This window comes from Aspergillus glaucus (assembly GCF_001890805.1).
Source record: "Aspergillus glaucus CBS 516.65 unplaced genomic scaffold ASPGLscaffold_15, whole genome shotgun sequence".
In the NCBI taxonomy this organism is placed as follows: Eukaryota; Fungi; Ascomycota; class Eurotiomycetes; order Eurotiales; family Aspergillaceae; genus Aspergillus; species Aspergillus glaucus.
Genome location: NW_019170467.1, coordinates 620,435 through 637,683, shown reverse-complemented (window position 1 = coordinate 637,683; position 17,249 = coordinate 620,435). Strand labels below are relative to the sequence as shown.

The 17,249-nt window shown below is 48.2% G+C and overlaps 6 protein-coding genes and 1 non-coding gene across 7 annotated transcripts; 4 read left to right on the top strand and 3 right to left on the bottom strand.

The window, feature by feature from the left end:
- Positions 1-66: 66 nt before the first annotated feature.
- ASPGLDRAFT_552764 (DIM1 family thioredoxin-like protein) lies at positions 67-882 on the bottom strand. The gene is made up of 4 exons (XM_022548127.1): positions 605-882; positions 503-530; positions 411-453; positions 67-354 (listed from the first exon to the last, which is right to left on the bottom strand). Exons 1-4 carry the CDS (start codon positions 851-853, stop codon positions 243-245), a joined length of 432 nt encoding a protein of 143 aa, XP_022399239.1. The 5' UTR covers positions 854-882; the 3' UTR covers positions 67-242.
- A 110-nt stretch (positions 883-992) lies between these two features.
- ASPGLDRAFT_t116 lies at positions 993-1,109 on the top strand. Its single transcript has one exon. It is a non-coding gene; the product is annotated as a tRNA-Leu (tRNA).
- Positions 1,110-1,281: 172 nt separating this feature from the next.
- On the top strand, positions 1,282-3,067 carry ASPGLDRAFT_153374 (acetamidase/formamidase family protein). Its single transcript, XM_022542327.1, has 5 exons — positions 1,282-1,593; positions 1,643-1,661; positions 1,720-2,008; positions 2,064-2,343; positions 2,400-3,067. Exons 1-5 carry the CDS (start codon positions 1,522-1,524, stop codon positions 2,976-2,978), a joined length of 1,239 nt encoding a protein of 412 aa, XP_022399238.1. The 5' UTR covers positions 1,282-1,521; the 3' UTR covers positions 2,979-3,067.
- Positions 3,068-9,616: 6,549 nt separating this feature from the next.
- usgS (transmembrane protein UsgS) lies at positions 9,617-11,378 on the bottom strand. The gene is made up of 5 exons (XM_022547080.1): positions 11,237-11,378; positions 10,911-11,017; positions 10,690-10,862; positions 10,249-10,639; positions 9,617-10,200 (listed from the first exon to the last, which is right to left on the bottom strand). Exons 1-5 carry the CDS (start codon positions 11,292-11,294, stop codon positions 9,838-9,840), a joined length of 1,092 nt encoding a protein of 363 aa, XP_022399237.1. The 5' UTR covers positions 11,295-11,378; the 3' UTR covers positions 9,617-9,837.
- A 347-nt stretch (positions 11,379-11,725) lies between these two features.
- On the top strand, positions 11,726-13,273 carry ASPGLDRAFT_130603 (uncharacterized protein; the record flags this gene model as incomplete). Its single annotated transcript, XM_022540977.1, has 1 exon — positions 11,726-13,273. The coding sequence occupies one exon, from the start codon at positions 11,726-11,728 to the stop codon at positions 13,271-13,273; it is 1,548 nt and encodes a 515-aa protein (XP_022399236.1).
- Positions 13,274-13,711: 438 nt separating this feature from the next.
- ASPGLDRAFT_27369 (signal recognition particle 14 kDa protein) lies at positions 13,712-14,181 on the bottom strand (the record flags this gene model as incomplete). Its single annotated transcript, XM_022543653.1, has 2 exons — positions 13,712-14,092; positions 14,155-14,181. The coding sequence occupies 2 exons, from the start codon at positions 14,179-14,181 to the stop codon at positions 13,712-13,714; spliced, it is 408 nt and encodes a 135-aa protein (XP_022399235.1).
- A 369-nt stretch (positions 14,182-14,550) lies between these two features.
- Positions 14,551-17,219, top strand: ASPGLDRAFT_130596 (MIF4G domain-containing protein; the record flags this gene model as incomplete). Its single annotated transcript, XM_022540976.1, has 2 exons — positions 14,551-15,940; positions 15,997-17,219. 2 exons carry the CDS (start codon positions 14,551-14,553, stop codon positions 17,217-17,219), a joined length of 2,613 nt encoding a protein of 870 aa, XP_022399234.1.
- Between the last annotated feature and the right edge of the window lie 30 nt (positions 17,220-17,249).

Below are 17,249 nucleotides of genomic sequence, written 5' to 3'. Positions count from 1 at the left end.
TGTTGAAGTGCTATGCTGTCTAGTCTCCTCATATATATAGGAATGCATGGCCCATGTTGAAGGATTGGGTTACCTTCACTCCACTGTTATGGCCTTCCGTCCAAGACCACCAGTATCGTGTTATCTTCCGGAAGGGTCGACGGGCGAAGAAACTCCGTATCACGGATCATTCGTGAGGCAAAGTTTTTGCTTGACATAATATCGTAAACGTTACAGGACGCAAGGCCCAACCCGATCCCCATCTAGTAACGGTATCTCGTGGAGTAATCCTTGGGGCTGACGACCAGACCCCGACCCTTCTTTGCACCGCGGTAGATCGTTTCGACGATATCGATCAACTCCTGTTTATCCTCTCTGAAAGATATTAGCATGAGTCATAGCCAAACCAGACAGCGAAGGGCAGCACTCACAGTAACCAGTTCAGCTTGTTATTATTACCAGTTCCGAAATCACCTTGAAGACGTTAGCTGCAAATTGACGATAACCAAGCACTGAGACATACACATCATATGCTTATTTCTAAAGAAGAACTGCAAAAAGCACCCGTTAGCAACCAACCATACCCTTCGCGCAAAACCCAGGGAACAAAGGTAGCAGCACATACCATTATTGTCATCGGATCGTAAAGCTCGTACATAGAATTAAAATCCGGCACCTCGTCAATATCACACAGGTAAACCACGGCAAAGTTCTTCACTTTCTCCGCGATTTTGGCGAGCACATCGTCCTGGCGCAAACAGTCCGGGTGGCCGTCCTTGCCAAAACGGATGATGACTAGACGGTCATCTTCGCTGAGAATGGACTGGTCGACGTGCCATGCCGAGTGAAGGTGAGGCAGAATCACGGAACCCATGTTGAAGTGTTTTCCTTCACAGTGCGCGGGGTTGATTGAAGATGATGACGGCGGTCGATTTGCAGTGATATTCACGTGACAGACTAATAAGCTATGTAACTGCTTATATAATGCATAACTTGGAATATAATCTAACAATGGCAAGGTGGCCGAGTGGTCTAAGGCGCACGGTTCAGGTTACTGGATCTCTTAAGCTCTCCTTCGGGTAAGCTTCCGTGTCTCGCAAGGGGCGTGGGTTCGAATCCCACCCTTGTCAAATTCCTTTTTACTTTTTTTAAAAAAATTTTTGCTGTGCATTCTTTTTTTTTTTATTCGTGAAGTCAGTCTACTGAGCATATCAAACATTTTATTGCAGTGCTAGGTTCTTCATTAGCTCTTGGGGAAGGGATTATCGTCAGCTGTACATGAAAACTGAAGCCCTCGGAATCCGGGATTTGAAGATAATGCATTATCTCCAATGCGAAGTACATAACACAAACATCAAGACGCCCTTCACCCCTGGGATCATGGTCTGATAAGACATCGGATCGTTTCTCCGCAGCGGGGTTTGCCCATTATGATAGCAATGGAAAGCCGAGATAAGAGTCATAAGACGTTGCTATATAGACGTAAAGCATTACCCCCGGATCAATTCGACTTGATGAAACACCCTGCACGCTGGATTCACAATGGGTACCAGAAGGATTCGCACTCTCAGAATTGACCATGAGAAACCGGCGTGGGAGCAACCGGGTCTTCACGTACGTCAATAGACGAGACTATGGGAGACACATGCTAACTGAACTATAGAATAGATGGCACCCTGACGGTATGCTGCTACATCACCATTCCCTTGAATTGAACCTGGGTGATTGACACTCGTATAGTCCCCTCCGTTGCCACCATCGCGAACAACGAAGTCGTCTTAATCGAATGCATGGACTGGACCGGAGGCCAGATCAAGAACGATGACTCTGCCGATGATCTCAAGAACGTGGATCTAACTCAAATCCACTACCTTTCCGGACCATTTGATATCGAGACCGCAGAGCCTGGTGATGTGCTGCTAGTCGAGATCCAGGACGTACAGGCGCTGCGAGACGCACCATGGGGGTTTGGGGGCGTTTTTGACCGGTACAACGGGGGAGGATTCCTTGATGAAATATACCCTAAGCCGTATGTTTGCGCGAATAAGCTGCATCAATGTACACTGACAAGTGAAATAACGCAGAGCAAAAGCAATTTGGGATTTTGAAGGAATATTCTGCTCTTCTCGTCATATTCCCCATGTGCGATTTCCAGGTCTCATCCATCCTGGTATCCTGGGCACTGCACCAACTGCAAAGATCCTAGCCGAATGGAATCGTCGCGAGGGCGAGCTCATCGCAGCGAATACTACCGCGGATCGAGTGGTCGCCCACCCACCGGAACCAATAGGTGCACATACCGGCTCTGCTGCTCAAGAAACCCTCAAAGAAAGGGTGGCACGAGAAGGAGCTCGCACAATCCCTGTACGTCAATCATCCCACACCATCGCACCTATATCCAAACAACACTGACAGAACAGGGTCGCCCCGAAAACGGCGGAAACACAGACATAAAAAACCTCTCCCGCGGCTCCAAAATCTACCTCCCCGTCCACGTCCCCGGCGCCAAATTCTCCGTCGGTGACCTCCACTTCTCCCAAGGCGACGGCGAAATATCCTTCTGCGGCGCAATCGAAATGGCCGGCGAAATCACCCTGAAATTCACAGTCCTCAAAGATGGCATGGCCAAAATGGCCATGAAATCCCCCATCTACCTACCAGGTATCGTGGAGCCTCACTTCGGGCCCTCGCGGTATCTCACCTTCGAGGGCTTTTCGGTCGATGAAAAAGGGAAGCAGTATTTCCTCGATAGTACTGTTGCGTACCGACAGACTTGTATCCGGGCGATTGAGTATTTGCGGAGGTATGGATATAGTGACTATCAGGTGTATTTGCTGCTTAGTTGTGCACCGGTGCAGGGGCATATTGCTGGTGTTGTGGATATTCCGAATGCGTGTACTACGATGGGAATTCCGATGGATATTTTTGATTTTGACATTCGGCCTGAGGCAGAGGTTGTTAAGAGGGATATGGGGAATTGTGCGTTTGCTAGTAGTTGATTTTTTGGTTAGTTGGTTTGTTTCAATGTAATGCGCTAAGGTTTGGCTTTTTGTTGCTGAATGTGTCAATGTGAATGAACTACGTCTACAGCTTTGTCTACTTGCATTCACTAGTATGTCAATAGTATCAGTGGCTGACTAGTCACTATCCGTAAAATATTCTTCTCTGCAACTCTCCCTCCCAGACTTCTCCTACATCAGCATATACACAGCACCCAAGGATGATTCCGACAGAGACTAAATGAACTCTGTACAAGAATCCTAAGGTCTTCGCAGAGGAAGCCCAAAAAGAATCGCCTGGCCACTTCGTTGAGAAGGATAATGCTTGGTTCCGAGCCAGGCCTGGGCGCTGGAACTGACTATGAGCTTTATTATGCCAGTCGCTACGAGCGCAGATTCCACGAGCGAGTGAGTACATATTTGATCCAAGACTCTAAAATCAATATTCAGCGATCTTGAGAACTACAACACCCTGCCACGTTTAAAGTTTTCTAGGGCCAGGAATGGCAGGATCACAATTGGCCTAATCTTCAGCGAACTGAAAGGTGAGCACGACAGCGAGATTCGAGACCCAGGGACTTCCACCGGAGCTTCCTTGGAATGCCGTCTACCTGGCACATGCAACCTCCGAAATCCCCCACCGCCAGGGAGCGTTGGATGAACTTCGACTGCACAAGAAGAAGACACCAACTTCGCATTCCGTCCATCTTTCTTACAATGGCTCAATCATTTATACTCAAGCAAGCTCGCCCTAAATGGGTTACCTGGGACTGGCTGTTCCAACCATGGAATACTAAATAAGGAGCTCCTGGTTAGTATCCTTCCATCTATCCTATCCTTTGACTGACTCCTAATTTTTTTTTTTTTTTTTTTTTTTTTTTTTTTTTTTTTTTTTTTTTTTTTATTTTTTTTTTTTTTTTTTTTTTGGCTTGCTACAGCTGTGTTACCGTTACCTGGACCAGAAAACACGGGGGAAACGTTGCTCATATTACGTTATTGGGCTAAGAAATGTTGAAATGAGTGTGGTGCACCCTGATCCTATTGCTTTACGGGCAAATTTTGCCTCCTAATTGAAGGAGTTGAACCATCGAAGCCGCCCAAGGTAAGTAGCTCGACCTTACGGAGCGTAGTGGCACCCGGTAATCTCTGCAGGATCAACCCGTCTGCGCTATATAGAACAGATCTTGTTGCTGGATCGCTTTAGGGGACATCTTTTTATACAGGATATCTGCAGAGGTGAGTAGCTACTTGGTTAATACGCGATACGGAATTCTGAAAACGGGATGGCTTTGGCTAACTGAGTCGAAGCAATAATCGCGTTAATATAGTGTCCAATACGGTCTTGAGAAGTTCCTTCAGCCTGGTACGATCACGTAACGGTGGGTTTTGCTTGCAGATACCATATGGCACATGCAGCGAACAGAAAGGACCGCTATTCCGCGGAATTTCTTCTTTTTGATAGTTCCCCAACGATTGCTTGGATCATCTCCGGCTCCCCAATTCCGAAGCAGACATGACGAGCTTCTCTCTGGTCAGGTGTTTGCTTAAGGAACGTCCATCACCTTAAAGATTTTTCTTTTCAAAAAGCAAAAGGTTGACGACTCAAGAGACGAATCTCAGTTATGAGCCTGGCAGCTCGGGAGTACACGGGAAAGCGACGACATATTCCTCGGATTTAAATCGCTCGGCCTACCCAACCCTATTTCTCTTCGCGTCTTCTTCTCTCGACTTGTCTCTGTCTTCTTTTGTCCTGCAGCCTTATTAGGACTTCATTATAATGCTTCCATGAAAGTGTGATGACCATAAGTCCGATTGACAGGCCATTGTCGCCATGGTGAATGCCACCCCTCCAAACGTTGGGAGACAAATTCACCTTAAATCTGAATTCAATCGCAATCCTGTTGCAAAATAGTGCTCTTGATTTCTTTTGCTTGGACCGCGCTGTCAAGAAGTTCGAGGTTGCAATTGGCCTACCCCCTGAGAAGGCCTTATTAGGGCTCGACTGTCAGAAATCCTTTTACTGAAACTTGGGCATCAAAAGCGCCCCTTTCAATACCACAAGACCATCTCAGTACCGGCAAATGATTTTGATCTCTTGGCTCAACCGAGTCGTGCCTTCCGGCAATCTGAGAGAGATAAATGCAAACGTTGGACAATATAAGACAATGCGACAAGACAGCCACATAGAGAACCATGACTAGCATTTAAACGGAATGGACTTTAAGGCCAAGATGAGGGGACATGGAAGCTCAATTTGAAATAACATGTGGCTAATAAGTTTGCCCGATTGGCTGTCTTCTGCGTGGTATCATGACACCATAGACAGCTATGTTTCCTCTTGTCGGTCAACCAAAATGCTCGTGAAGAAGGATACTGGAGGTTTAATCCCGTGACTTGGAAGTTTCATCAAAGTTGTAGCCGATATGGTCCTAATATGGCGCGAAAACAAAAAGCACCTCAAGGTAACCAAGGAGGGAGTGAAGATTCACGAAATTGGGTGGAGGAATAACATGAAATTTGTGCACAAACATTTGCCCCACGCGATACATTATATTCTTGACTCGGGGGAGACGCTGGGCTAGCTGGCTCACTTTCATCGTTGACAGACATGAGATATATCTAAATTTCTCGTCAGGGGCCGGCCAGCCATACTTGCGGAGCTCCCAGACTCGGCCGACCTGACATCTGCTCGAAATGTAGTGGGTACTCCAACCTATTACGACCGTTCGCTGTCGTCAAGTGATGCGCTGTGCTTTTAGTGTCTTTGGCAAGGGAGAAGTCACACACTGCCTGTTTGCCTATCGCTATCGCAATTTACAGCAGTGTTGGAGAAGTCCCCGAATCTGAACGTGAGAATCACATGTAAAAGTGAGGGGACACACGACAGAAAGAGCCGCTTCAATATGAGGTGGGCTGCTTCGCTCCGGGTAAGAACAACATTACTTTTGCAATCTTGGAGTTCAAAACCACAGAGGTTCTCCATCGGAGAGACTTCATACCTGGTGTCTGCACAGCCGAAAACGCAGAGGAGAAGGTGGAGCCGCCCCATCTACTTTGCGTGTGCTATACATTTGCAACCTATCGGCGGATCACAAGTGCGAGCTGCTAACCGACAGCTTGGGCTCCAAAACAAGCTATCAACACCTACACTACTTTAGACACTGGAATTTATCCATAAAGTTCCAGTGAGATCTTGAGCCTGCGTGCTAGTTAACCCCTGTATCAGGTCTTGCGGTAATTTGTCGTATGTGGAGGTGAAGTGCCCCTTGAGGAATACTCTTATGTTCCATAAGCATCGAAACAGATATGGCATCACAGATTGAACTTGAGAGGAAGCAAGACGAACCACAGAAAATGTGGATGAGCTCAAAAGATTTGGTGGCATGATGAAGAGCATTACCCTGCCGCAATCCCAAAGCCCTTACTGCCGAGCATGGACCTTGTATCAAAATACTGTGAGTACCCCATAAAGCTGTCCATGTATTCTGTTATATGCTAACTGGTTATTAGATCAATGAGAACAAGCTTCGGCACGATAAGGACGTTGTACTTAGAGACCACAATTCTGCCGTACCACGAGAATCTTATAATTTTTACAGCAGTCTAAAGAATGCCATGGTTGCTGAAGTAATTGAGGACACACCACAGAACATCGAATCATGGGCCCTAAAAGGGGGCCATTCTGCTCACTCAGAGATTCCGGGTCATTTGTGTACAATGTCGAAAGAAAGCGCTGAGCTATGCACTGCACAATATACAAGCATTAGAGGCTTCTTATCATTCGATCAGAAGATGGAAAGCATGCCTTGCTCCACGTGAAAGGCTCAGCCGGCAATTTCTGTGCCGGATATCAGAAATTTCTGGAAATTAAAGTGACCTGGAAGGACTATTTGAGCTATATCCTGCAAGGCTAATCGAGGTACGGATCTACCGCAAAGAGCAGGCCAAAAAACAACCTATTATTCACATACGAAGCAAAAACAGGCGTTACAGTCAATTTCTGGCATCCTGAAATGCTTAAATCGAACCCCACCCATTGTGAGCAAAGCCACAAAGCCTGCTTTCTGTCAACGCCTAAGATGGATACCACTGCCTTCCGTCAATCCTTCGGATGGACGACGACATGCCTATCTCACCAGATAGGAGATATTATAAGCACATGATAGATAACCAGAGCACGACGCGCGCTACAAGGCCTCATTAAATCACCCTCATCTTCCCAACCTCGGTTCTGATTACCAGCATATGATGCGCCGCTCCATGGGTCCGTCTGGAAGCTAATTACGTGTTGCGCAAGGACAATGGATTCGAGCCCACAGACATGGTACCGCTCAGTCGGGTCGCGCAGGCACACTACCTCATGGCATATTGCCACTATTTTACAGTCTAAATACGTTCATTATGTTCCCGAAGGAATATACTGGGCCTCGAAAAGCTCATAGAGTTGCGGACTCTTACATGGTACCAAGCGACATGCGTGACGCGACTGAATGTAGCCGTCGATCTATGGAACTATTTCTTCCATACATTACATGAGACCAGGCAGTCAATGTCGCAATTGGATCGCCTTGAAGCCTATGGAACAAATGGTGCTCACAGACCCTTTGGACTTAGAATGCTGCGGCGAGAGGAGAATTGTGAAGCAGAACTTTGCAAAACTGCTGTAGAGTGCTGACGCTCAGACCTGATTAGCCAGTTATGAATTGAAATGCTACCCAGGAAAGCATGTCTTAGCCCGCTCGTCAGCGAGCGGGGAGAGATGACCATTTATTTCGAAGCCTTCACAGCGGCAAGTTTTCACAATATCCACCTATGCGGGAGGTGGGCACTTGTACTAAGAAGAAGGCAAACGTCTTGTCACAAACACCAACTCTCAAATCTCAAGCAAAACAACATGAACAAGCTAGTAATCCTTGAGGCTAAGCGCTTCCCGAAATAATCTGTAGCAAACCGGGGCTATCAGTGCCCATACTGTCCTGACATAGAAGGCAGCGGCGAAGCTACCTTCTCAGAGCTCGAGGAAGGTCCAAATCCATACAGACACTATACGGAGCCGTTACTGTCGGATCCCTTACAGTGATCTGGTGATATATTGCACCTGAAATGCAGTGGAACTTACAGCGAGGTTACGGTATGGCGCTTCTGATCAAGTGATGGGTAATGGTTTTTCAGCATCCGCCCACAAGCATGGTACGTTCAACATGTTTCCGACCCGCGCAGGAAGGGCTGAAAAGGTCCAGAAAGCAACCCTAATCCTTATTTATTTGGCTATCATGAGCCATTGCGCCTTGGAGGCTGCAGCATCGCGCCAAGGACATGCCCATCACATTACTGAAACTGTCAACGGGATTGATAATGGGACAGGACGAACAGGAATGCCTAACGAACACCTGGCCACAGCCTAGTCCCAAGACGTATCGGAAACCAGAAACCCGAGGGCTTCTATTCAAGCCAGGGGACAGACAATTTGCAGAACTATCACAGAGGACATGGTGTATCCCGAACTGACTATCTGGGAGAGTGAGTTCCCATTCCCATCCGTTGTGAACGCAGAGAGACCGTGGAGCAATAAGTGAGCCATAAAGACACTTGGCTCTGCGGTGCACAACAATTTACGTGTGCCGTTATTCTCAAATGGTCAAACTGCGGACAAGCGCATCAACGCAAATGTTGAGGTCCACCGTTTCGGCTTCCGATTATGTCGAAGGCTACGTGAATGCGAGTCGAGCTTTCAATGATTTTAATTCTAGCCAATGCTAACCGGTGATAACTAAAAATCTTTCCTATTAACAAAACTGAAGTTAATACAGCTTTGTATCTTGGCTGGCTGTCTTCAGGCAGATATCTAGAAGTGGCACACTGCAACTCCTAATATGCAAATCCCTTTTTATCTCATGCCGTCACAGTCCATCACCAAACAGATCAGTCGCTGTTTCATGCAATGCGTTCTCACCAACAGGAGGACTGAACTACAGCCAGACAGTACCGTAGAATCCCATCCCAGGCAATACTAGAGCCACGAGACTATATCAGACATGGCTCACGCCAGCATGTCTGCGTCTTGTTTATCTTAACATTTGCTATTGAGCTTTAGTGGTTTAGTTGGATAAACTGGTGGTGTTGTTTACCGCGTGACAACACATGCGTTCAGATACGGGGCAGTCCGCGACATTGCACAATCGATCGTGATAATGCTGGGGCCAACAACGACTGCCCTAACGAACACATTTTCAACAGTGGAACCAAGCAAATGGCAAAGACAAGACCAAGAATACCGCCAAGCATCTCGCGTCTCCGTACCATGGAATTGAGCTTATAAAACCAAGGCCAACTGGGAGGCATATGATCGGGATGTAATGGTTACTGCACTGAATTTCATCCCGCGAGTTAGAGACCCGTACCCGAAAGTCTATAAGGACCGCATCGAAAACGAAACATTCTTGGAGTTGATATTGCATTATGATGTACCGCTTGTTGCGGACTGCGAGGTCCGTAGGGTTTACTTCTAAAGTCACTTCGATTGATCTTGCAGCGAAGTTTGCCAAGATGAATTGACTCGCTCGTGGTAAGTGCTAATGGCAAAGCAGTAGCTCGGGCTCCAAAACAGATTTTAAGAGCTACGTGATGATGCTATTTGGGGCAGGAGAAATACACCATGTATAGATTGTGTTTTGTATCTGTACTTTAGTACCTTGTCTTCTTTACCACGAATACAACCGAGATGTATTTTTTAAAAAGTTCATGCAAAACTAAAAATATGTAAATGAACCACTTTGCCTCGTTTCGTCTTTCCCCGAAAATGTTGGACTTAAGCTCCTTTCATGCATGTAAACGCTATCCAGCACTCTAAGCCAAAACCTCAAGAGAACTTCTTTCCCGGGGTGCCAGGAGACTCAGTCTCCCCTACCTTACGATCGCGCGGCAAATTCAGCTTATCAATGTTCTCCAATGACAAGTGCAAGAAGTCATGCTTGTTCTTCCACCGGACCTGCGTCTCAGCGAATTCCGGGCCCTCATCAGGAGTCGGCGGAGGGTCTGTGATCTTGGTAACGAGATATGCGGTGGATGCTTCTGCGACACCGTACATGAGCACGCCGATGAAGGGGGTTTTGATGACGACAGTGAAGGCAAAGGCAAAACCGAATAGCACGCCTTGACGGTCCTTGAACCAGCGGCGCTTTTGCTCAGGGGTAAATGGGACGCGGCAGAAGTAGGGTTCAAGCTGATACTGTCAGATAAAGGCTATTTTTGTGGTCCGGCTGCCACTTACAAGTTCGCGCATCAAGCTGCGAGAGGCAAAGTAGGTATGCAGAAAAGTAACGATGAATCTCTTCGGAAGCACGAGTCCCGTACCGAAGATAACAGCCGCAGGGGTAGTCCCCACGTTCTGCTTGAACGTATAGAAACTAGCAGCAGGCATGACAAATCGGCCAACGACTGGGAGAAGCGAGAGGAGGTATACACCGAAAAGCATCGCAACCTTGCGGCCGTATCTCTGAACAAACAGCATGATGGACTTTCCAATCGGGTTGGAGCCACCGGCCTTGCCTTTGGAGTACTGGGCCAGGTTTGGGTAATACATGGCGCGAAGGGTGCTAGGGTCTTCTGCCTTGTGCTTCTGAACGTAGGTTTGGTCAACCCAATTCAGAGATTCCATGAATCTGGTTTGTCAGTATTTTGAATAGCTAAATGGGGAGAGCATGAGACGTACATCTCGTCCAAAGTCGGCGTAACATATCGCATCAGAGTCATGAGCAAGAAGGGAACCTGGAGGACGGATTTGTTCAGGTAATTGATACCGTTCAAAACCGTATCATCCCAAGTCACTTCCTGCATATCAACAAAGATGGATGCGATCCAGATAATGAATTTCAGGCCGATAATCTAGGAGTGGTTAGGCCAAGACTCATAGTCCTATGGATCTGGACGTACCGGAATCTGAATAATGACGTGGATAATGACTCCCACAGCAATTGCAAGAGCTGCTTGCCGGAAGTGATCATATTTGAAGAGTTCGGCATTTCGAAGTGCCCTGACGGCTGTCCGGAGTCAGCATATAAATCGCATATCAAATGATGATAGTTTAGGCCCCGCGGGTATGCAGATCCGGGACTTTCCCGAAGCTTGAACGGAGTCCAGCCAAGGGTCATGCCCAGAACGAACTTCCCACTCCAATTGCCTAGCAGTATGCAGACATATCCAACCTTATGGCAGTTTCCAGATAGTCCGAAGTGAAGGGGATGATGTCGGGCACTCACTTCCCACAACCGTCAGCTGAGCGCCGCGAATAATGGCGTTGGGCTCAAAATTGGCCATGATATCTTCCTTATCAGACACAATCTCTCAATTATGCCTCTTTAATCTTTGAAATAGTTGTAAACAGAGAATGGTGAAAACAGGTATATAAGCACCAAGCAAGGCAGCCGTATAAAAGCAGTACGTCATGGCACTGGCCCAGCTGCCGCCAACCGCGGAACCGAGCCGAGCATCACGTGGCTTAGCCGCGAACCATGGTTCTGCCTCATATATGCCTGAATATTGCCTGAGGCGTATGAATTCCCCGCGAGTCAAGGCCGACTCGGGAATTTGTATGGATGTCTCTCTTTGCACTGCCTTTCATTCCCTTCTTTAACAACCTCGTCTTTCTCTCTCAATGTATTGACTTCTGATTTACGCTCTCTCTTCAGATGTAATTCTTTCATTTTGCTATACGTTCTTTACTATTTACACTCTTTTTTTCATGAACAATGTCTGATTTCTCGAATGCGCCTTCGGTCCGAATACAGCCTCCTCGCCGTTCTGCTACCCTTCCTCCTAAGCTCAATCTTCAAAAGCAACGCAGTTCCGAATCGTTGAGGCCCTCAGCAGACGACCTTTTCTTCCATCCATGCGCCAAAGTCGTTCATTTCGCTCCTAGAGCTCTAGCCCCGATCCCGTCCAGCACGGCTCCCTCCGATTTCGATTACCCGGTTGATACTATCGAGACCCTGCCATGGCGATCACCCTCTGAGAGGACAGTTGCATTTGCGCCCTTGAGACTGCAGAATTTGCATGGCTTGACTGTGTTTTTGAAATGTGGCGGTGTGGTGCATGCAATTCTCAAGAACTCTCAGTGTTGGTGTGTCGATGGCGAGTCTACGTTTGTTCTGCGTGTTCGACCACTCACTTACTATCGCATTGAACTGCCTAGTTCGACGGAAAACAATGAGAACTACGTTGTGCAATTGAAGGATGTTTTACCCAGAATCCTGCGTTACGAGATCACGCCCTGTCCCTTCAAAAGGGGGTTTACCGTTGAGATACCGCAGGAGGCCAAAATCAAGAAGCGCAGAAAGGCATGGCGTCCCAAAGGACGAAGGGAGAGTGCGCCTGCATCGTCGACTGCTTCTCAAGGGTCAAGCCCCAAGGATGAGGAAGGGTGCAAGGGCATCAGCGTCATGAAAAGAGGCAGTGCTTGTACGGTCTTGGAGACGATCCCGGATGAGAATCAGTTGCTCTCCCCTAAAAGTGTGTCTGAAGACTGGAATGTACCCCGGCGCTCGATTACCGACACACAAAGCTTCCAAACCTTGCTGGCGAGGTTCGATAATAACAAAGCAGAATCGCAGGTCGATCCTGACACATCATATTCTTCAAGCGTCGATTCTTTTCACTCAATGGATGATTACATGCGCCCTGAGTCTAGTGCACGTTCGACTTCTACTTCTTCATCGTCCGTCGACCCCAACGACCTGGACCAGGACCAGCACTATGAAACTGGAAAATTCTTCAAGGATGTGGATTATTCTGACAACCGTCCTTCCACTAGCTACTCGGATGGAAGTTTGTGCCAAGCACCCCAATCTCCTACGACTCGTCGAAAGCCGGAATCCAAGCCATTGGAGATCCCAACTACATCAACTGAGAAGCCAAGCGGCCTCTCACCAATTGAGGCGAACAAAGACACCATGAGTAGGGAATTCCGACGTCGTGCTAAAGCATCGACAGAGAGAGAGATCTCCCCGATGCCTCCGCCGTCGACCTTGTGCCGGTCAAACTCTAGAAAGAACGATGCAAAGTCAATTGTTCAGAAGACCTGCACAGTCGTTCTGGTGCCATCTGTTCAGCTGTTAATCATTCTTATTCATATTGCTGCTCAGATTGTCATTGGTCCTGCCTTGAACTCCATGAGTGAAGCCCACCGGAGACTCGAATATCAAATTCCTGACTCTAAAGATACGGTTGATGATTTCGATCTCCCTCTTGAACGCTCCCAGTCTCAAGAGAATAAGTACGATGTTTGGGCACTGGACTAATTAGCATTCCACTGCACGCTTCACTTCTCGACCTTCTCTTAGTTTTCTTACTATCTTTTCAGTCTGCTCTGCATATTTGATTATGCTTGCCGTCCCTCTTTTTCTGTACATGGCTGACCACTGATTTATCCTACTGTCTGTTCTCTACGAATTCGGGTTATGACTAGGTTAATGTTTCCTTACGTGTTATAATGATTGTACCCTAGCGTTTTAGTCTAACCTAGGTAATATACCCTTCGGTTTTCAATCTTGTACAATAGTAGGATGGTTTGACTTCAACCCTCAAGACAACATAGTTTTGGTATTTTATAAACAACAGAACAGGACAGCCACCATAAACGCCGGTAAATGCAATCCACCTAGCACATTTCCATCAAGGTATCACAACATCCACCCGAGCACTTGTGTCTTTGAACAGGAATAGTAAGCATGGCAAAATCAAGCCTTCGCACCCTTCGCACCCCCCTTCCCCTTCCCCTTCCCCCTCTTCCGATCCCTCTTCTTCAACCCCGTCATCCCCGCCTTACAAACCTCCGCATACCGTCCATAAAACCCCTCCAAATCCTCCACCGCCACAACAGTCGAGATCTTCACCTTGCTCGCCTTTGTTGACTTTTCGATCTTGTTCTTGGGGTTTTGGGGGTTCGGCGCGTTGGTATTGCCGTCTGTTGCGCGGATTAGGATTGAGGGTTGCGAGACGGGGGAGGGGTCCTCGGTGGTGGTTGAGGTGGTGTTGAGGAGTGGTTTTTGGGTGAGGTAGACGGAGCCGCGGGTTTTTTGGGAGGTGGTGCTTAGGAGGGAGGTTAGGGAGGTGAAGAACTGTTCGTTTTATTGTTAGTATTGGTATATTAGCCATTTGGAATGCTGGGGGTGTAGCGTACCTCCTCGTTACTGAGATGCGGCGCCATCTCCGTGGTTCTTGTCGGTGTTTGTGACAGATTTGGAGTTTGTGCGATTGGTTGTTCTTGTGCAATTTAACAGACGTCGACCCGACCTCGTAGTAACCGTAATCGCAATATCAAATGGACCAATTCAACGGCAGAACAACCGTTTCTCTTGTATCTCAATATCACCGAACTCCAACTGTCCACAATCAACTTCCACATCCAGAAAGACAGCGGGCCCTCCGCCGCCCAGCCCACCGCCTCCATTTCCGCTCCGCATCGGCGGCATAAAAAAAGAAAAAGAAAAAAAAGAAAAAAAAAAAGAAAAAAGCCGCCATCACTGCTCCTACAGCACATATTACTTCACATAATCCAGTTTTAAATTTGGTCACCATGAGACGTCCCATGAAACTCACAACCGCCCTCCCGCGGGAGCTCCGCACAGAACTCGGGATAAGAGATACATACGGGGAGAAAAAAGATAGGCGCAATGGACCTGCGTCGCGAAAGGACCGCCGGAGAGAGGAGAGGAGTGGTGGGAGGAAGCCGCAGGTGCAGACGCAGCATAGGCCGGTTTGGAAGAATAATGCGAGGCGAGATGAGGACGAGGATATGTTGGACGAGGGCGATGAATCCGACGAAGCACCCCCTGCGAAGAAGTCGAAAGCCGCAAAGCCCGAACAGAAGCCCAAGTCGATTTTGAAAAAGAGCAAGCCGGTCGAGGAATCCGACGAGAGCGACAACGATGACGACGATATCGACCTGGATGAGGACGAAGACGAAGACGAGCCTGCACCCCGCAAAGTCTCCAAAGCCGTTCAGGACCAGTTACAAGAGGACGATGCCGAAATCGCCGCGCTGGAGAAGAGACTTGGGTTGAAGAAAGGGAAGAAACTTCCGCAGTCTTTTCAGGATGATGGGTTGGATGATTTGCTGGGTGATTTGGGCGAAGGGGGGTCGGAGGATGAAGGCAAGAAGCGCAAACGGGAGGCTGATGAGTGGTTGCAGAGTAAGAGGAGAAAGGCTCAGGGGCTGCAGGCAGCTGAGTCGGAGGAGGAGGATGATGATGATGATGATGAGGATGATAGTGATCTTGGGAACGATGAGGAGGCGGATTTGCTGGACGAGGACGACGATGAAGAAATGGATGACGAGGCGGCCGAAGATGGTGAGGATAGCGAATTCGGTGGGTTTGACGAGGAAGAGGAGAAGCCGGCTCCAAAGAAGAAAGAGAATCCATATGTCGCCCCCGTCCCACAAGAGAGTCAACCGGGGAAATACATTCCTCCCTCACTTCGCGCTGCATCCAATTCCGAGGACGAGTCTCTTACACGTTTACGGCGACAGGCTCAAGGACAGCTAAACAAGCTGTCTGAAGCAAACTTGATTTCCATCCTGGCTGAGTTTGAAAAACTCTACCGCGAGTATCCCCGACAGAACGTCACGTCTACACTCATTTCGCTGTTGATGGGTCTGATTTGCGAGAGGTCGGCACTCCAGGATACTTTCATGATTCTGCATGCCGGTTTCATCGCTGCCCTGTACAAAGTTATGGGTATGGACTTTGGCGCCGAGTTGGTCCAGAAGATAGTCCAGTCTCTCGACGCACAAGGCGACGAGCGAGGCAAGTTCGAAGGAAAGGAACATCTGAACCTGATTTCGCTCATCTCGCAACTGTACAATTTTCATGTCATCGGACATGCTCTGGTCTTTGACTACATTCGCATCTTCGTGCAAGATATCACAGAGGACAACACCGAGCTTCTCCTCAAGATCATCAGAAGTATGCCCTACCCCCCATCATACTCAATAAAACACCCACTAATGAAAACGCAACAGACTCCGGCCCCCAACTCCGACAAGACGACCCCTCCTCCCTAAAAGACATCGTCCTCCTAATCCAACCCGCCATCGCCAAAGCTGGTGAACAATCTCTCTCCGTCCGCACAAAATTCATGATCGACATCATCACCGACCTCAAAAACAACAAAGTGAAAACCGTCGGCTCCAGCATCTCCACCGAACACATCACAAAAATGCGCAAAATCCTAGGGTCCCTAAACAACACCCGCGTAGTCCGCGCCTCAGAACCAATCAACATCTCCCGCGAGGACATCCACAACTCTGCAAAGAAGGGTAAATGGTGGCTCGTCGGCGCAAGCTGGCGCGAAGATCCCCTCGAAACAGCACGAAAGGAACTCTCCTCCCTCCCCGGCCAACCCACCCAAACCCAAGCACAAGCACAAGAGGACGAAGACGAAAGCGACGCCGAACCCGACCTCGCGAGTATCGCCAAGTCCCAGCGCATGAACACCGACGTCCGCCGCTCGATCTTCGTCGCTATCATGTCCGCAACAGACTTCCAAGATGCACACGTGCGCTTGCTAAAACTCCGCCTCAAGCGCGCTCAGGAATACGAAATCCCCCGCGTCCTCACACACTGCATCATGGAAGAAGAAGTGTATAACCCATACTACACGCTCATTGCGCGGCGCGTATGCGGGGATCTCGGCCGCAGGCTTAAAATCTCATTCATGTACACACTATGGAACATCCTCCGAAGAATGGGCGAAAAGGGCGACTTTGACGACGAAGACGGGATGTCTGAAGACGAGGACGAGAGCGCACAGTTACCACTAAAATCCATCGTCAATATCGCAAAGATGTATGGCAGCCTTATCGCTGATAACACGCTAACAATTGGCATCCTCAAAACCCTCAACTTCGCATACCTCCAACCAAAAGCAAAGACCTTCGTCGAACTCCTCATCATCAGCATCATCCAGAATTCCCAAAAGGCCAAAAAGTCAAAGAAATCTAAATCCAAGTCCAAGTCCAAGAACGAAGACGACGAAGCACGGGACGAAAAAGCACTCATGGACATATTCATGCGCGTCCAAGAAACGCCGCAGATAGCCAAGGGGCTTATTTACTTTATTCGCAAGGTCGTTGCGAAGACGGATATTGTGCCCTCCAAGGAGTTGAAGGAGGTAAAGTGGGGGTGTAAGGTTGCGTTGGATGCGTTGAAGGTTGTTTCGAGTAAGGATGGGGTTGTTGGTTAGGTTGTTGTATATATTTGTAAATATGCATTT

Excerpts from the sequence above, each read along its gene's own strand:
- ASPGLDRAFT_552764 (XM_022548127.1), bottom strand. The coding sequence starts at position 853 with ATGGGTTCCGTGATTCTGCCTCACCTTCACTCGGCATGGCACGTCGAC. Across the intron at positions 531-604 it reads ACGATCCGATGACAATAATG|TTCTTCTTTAGAAATAAGCA; the intron begins GTATGTGCTGCT and ends TGCTTTTTGCAG. Across the intron at positions 355-410 it reads AACAAGCTGAACTGGTTACT|AGAGGATAAACAGGAGTTGA; the intron begins GTGAGTGCTGCC and ends AATATCTTTCAG.
- usgS (XM_022547080.1), bottom strand. The coding sequence starts at position 11,294 with ATGGCCAATTTTGAGCCCAACGCCATTATTCGCGGCGCTCAGCTGACG. Across the intron at positions 11,018-11,236 it reads TCAGCTGACGGTTGTGGGAA|CCGTCAGGGCACTTCGAAAT; the intron begins GTGAGTGCCCGA and ends GACTCCGGACAG. Across the intron at positions 10,201-10,248 it reads GCAGCTTGATGCGCGAACTT|CTTGAACCCTACTTCTGCCG; the intron begins GTAAGTGGCAGC and ends TGACAGTATCAG.
- ASPGLDRAFT_153374 (XM_022542327.1), top strand. The coding sequence starts at position 1,522 with ATGGGTACCAGAAGGATTCGCACTCTCAGAATTGACCATGAGAAACCG. Across the intron at positions 2,009-2,063 it reads GATGAAATATACCCTAAGCC|AGCAAAAGCAATTTGGGATT; the intron begins GTATGTTTGCGC and ends GAAATAACGCAG. Across the intron at positions 2,344-2,399 it reads AAGGAGCTCGCACAATCCCT|GGTCGCCCCGAAAACGGCGG; the intron begins GTACGTCAATCA and ends CTGACAGAACAG.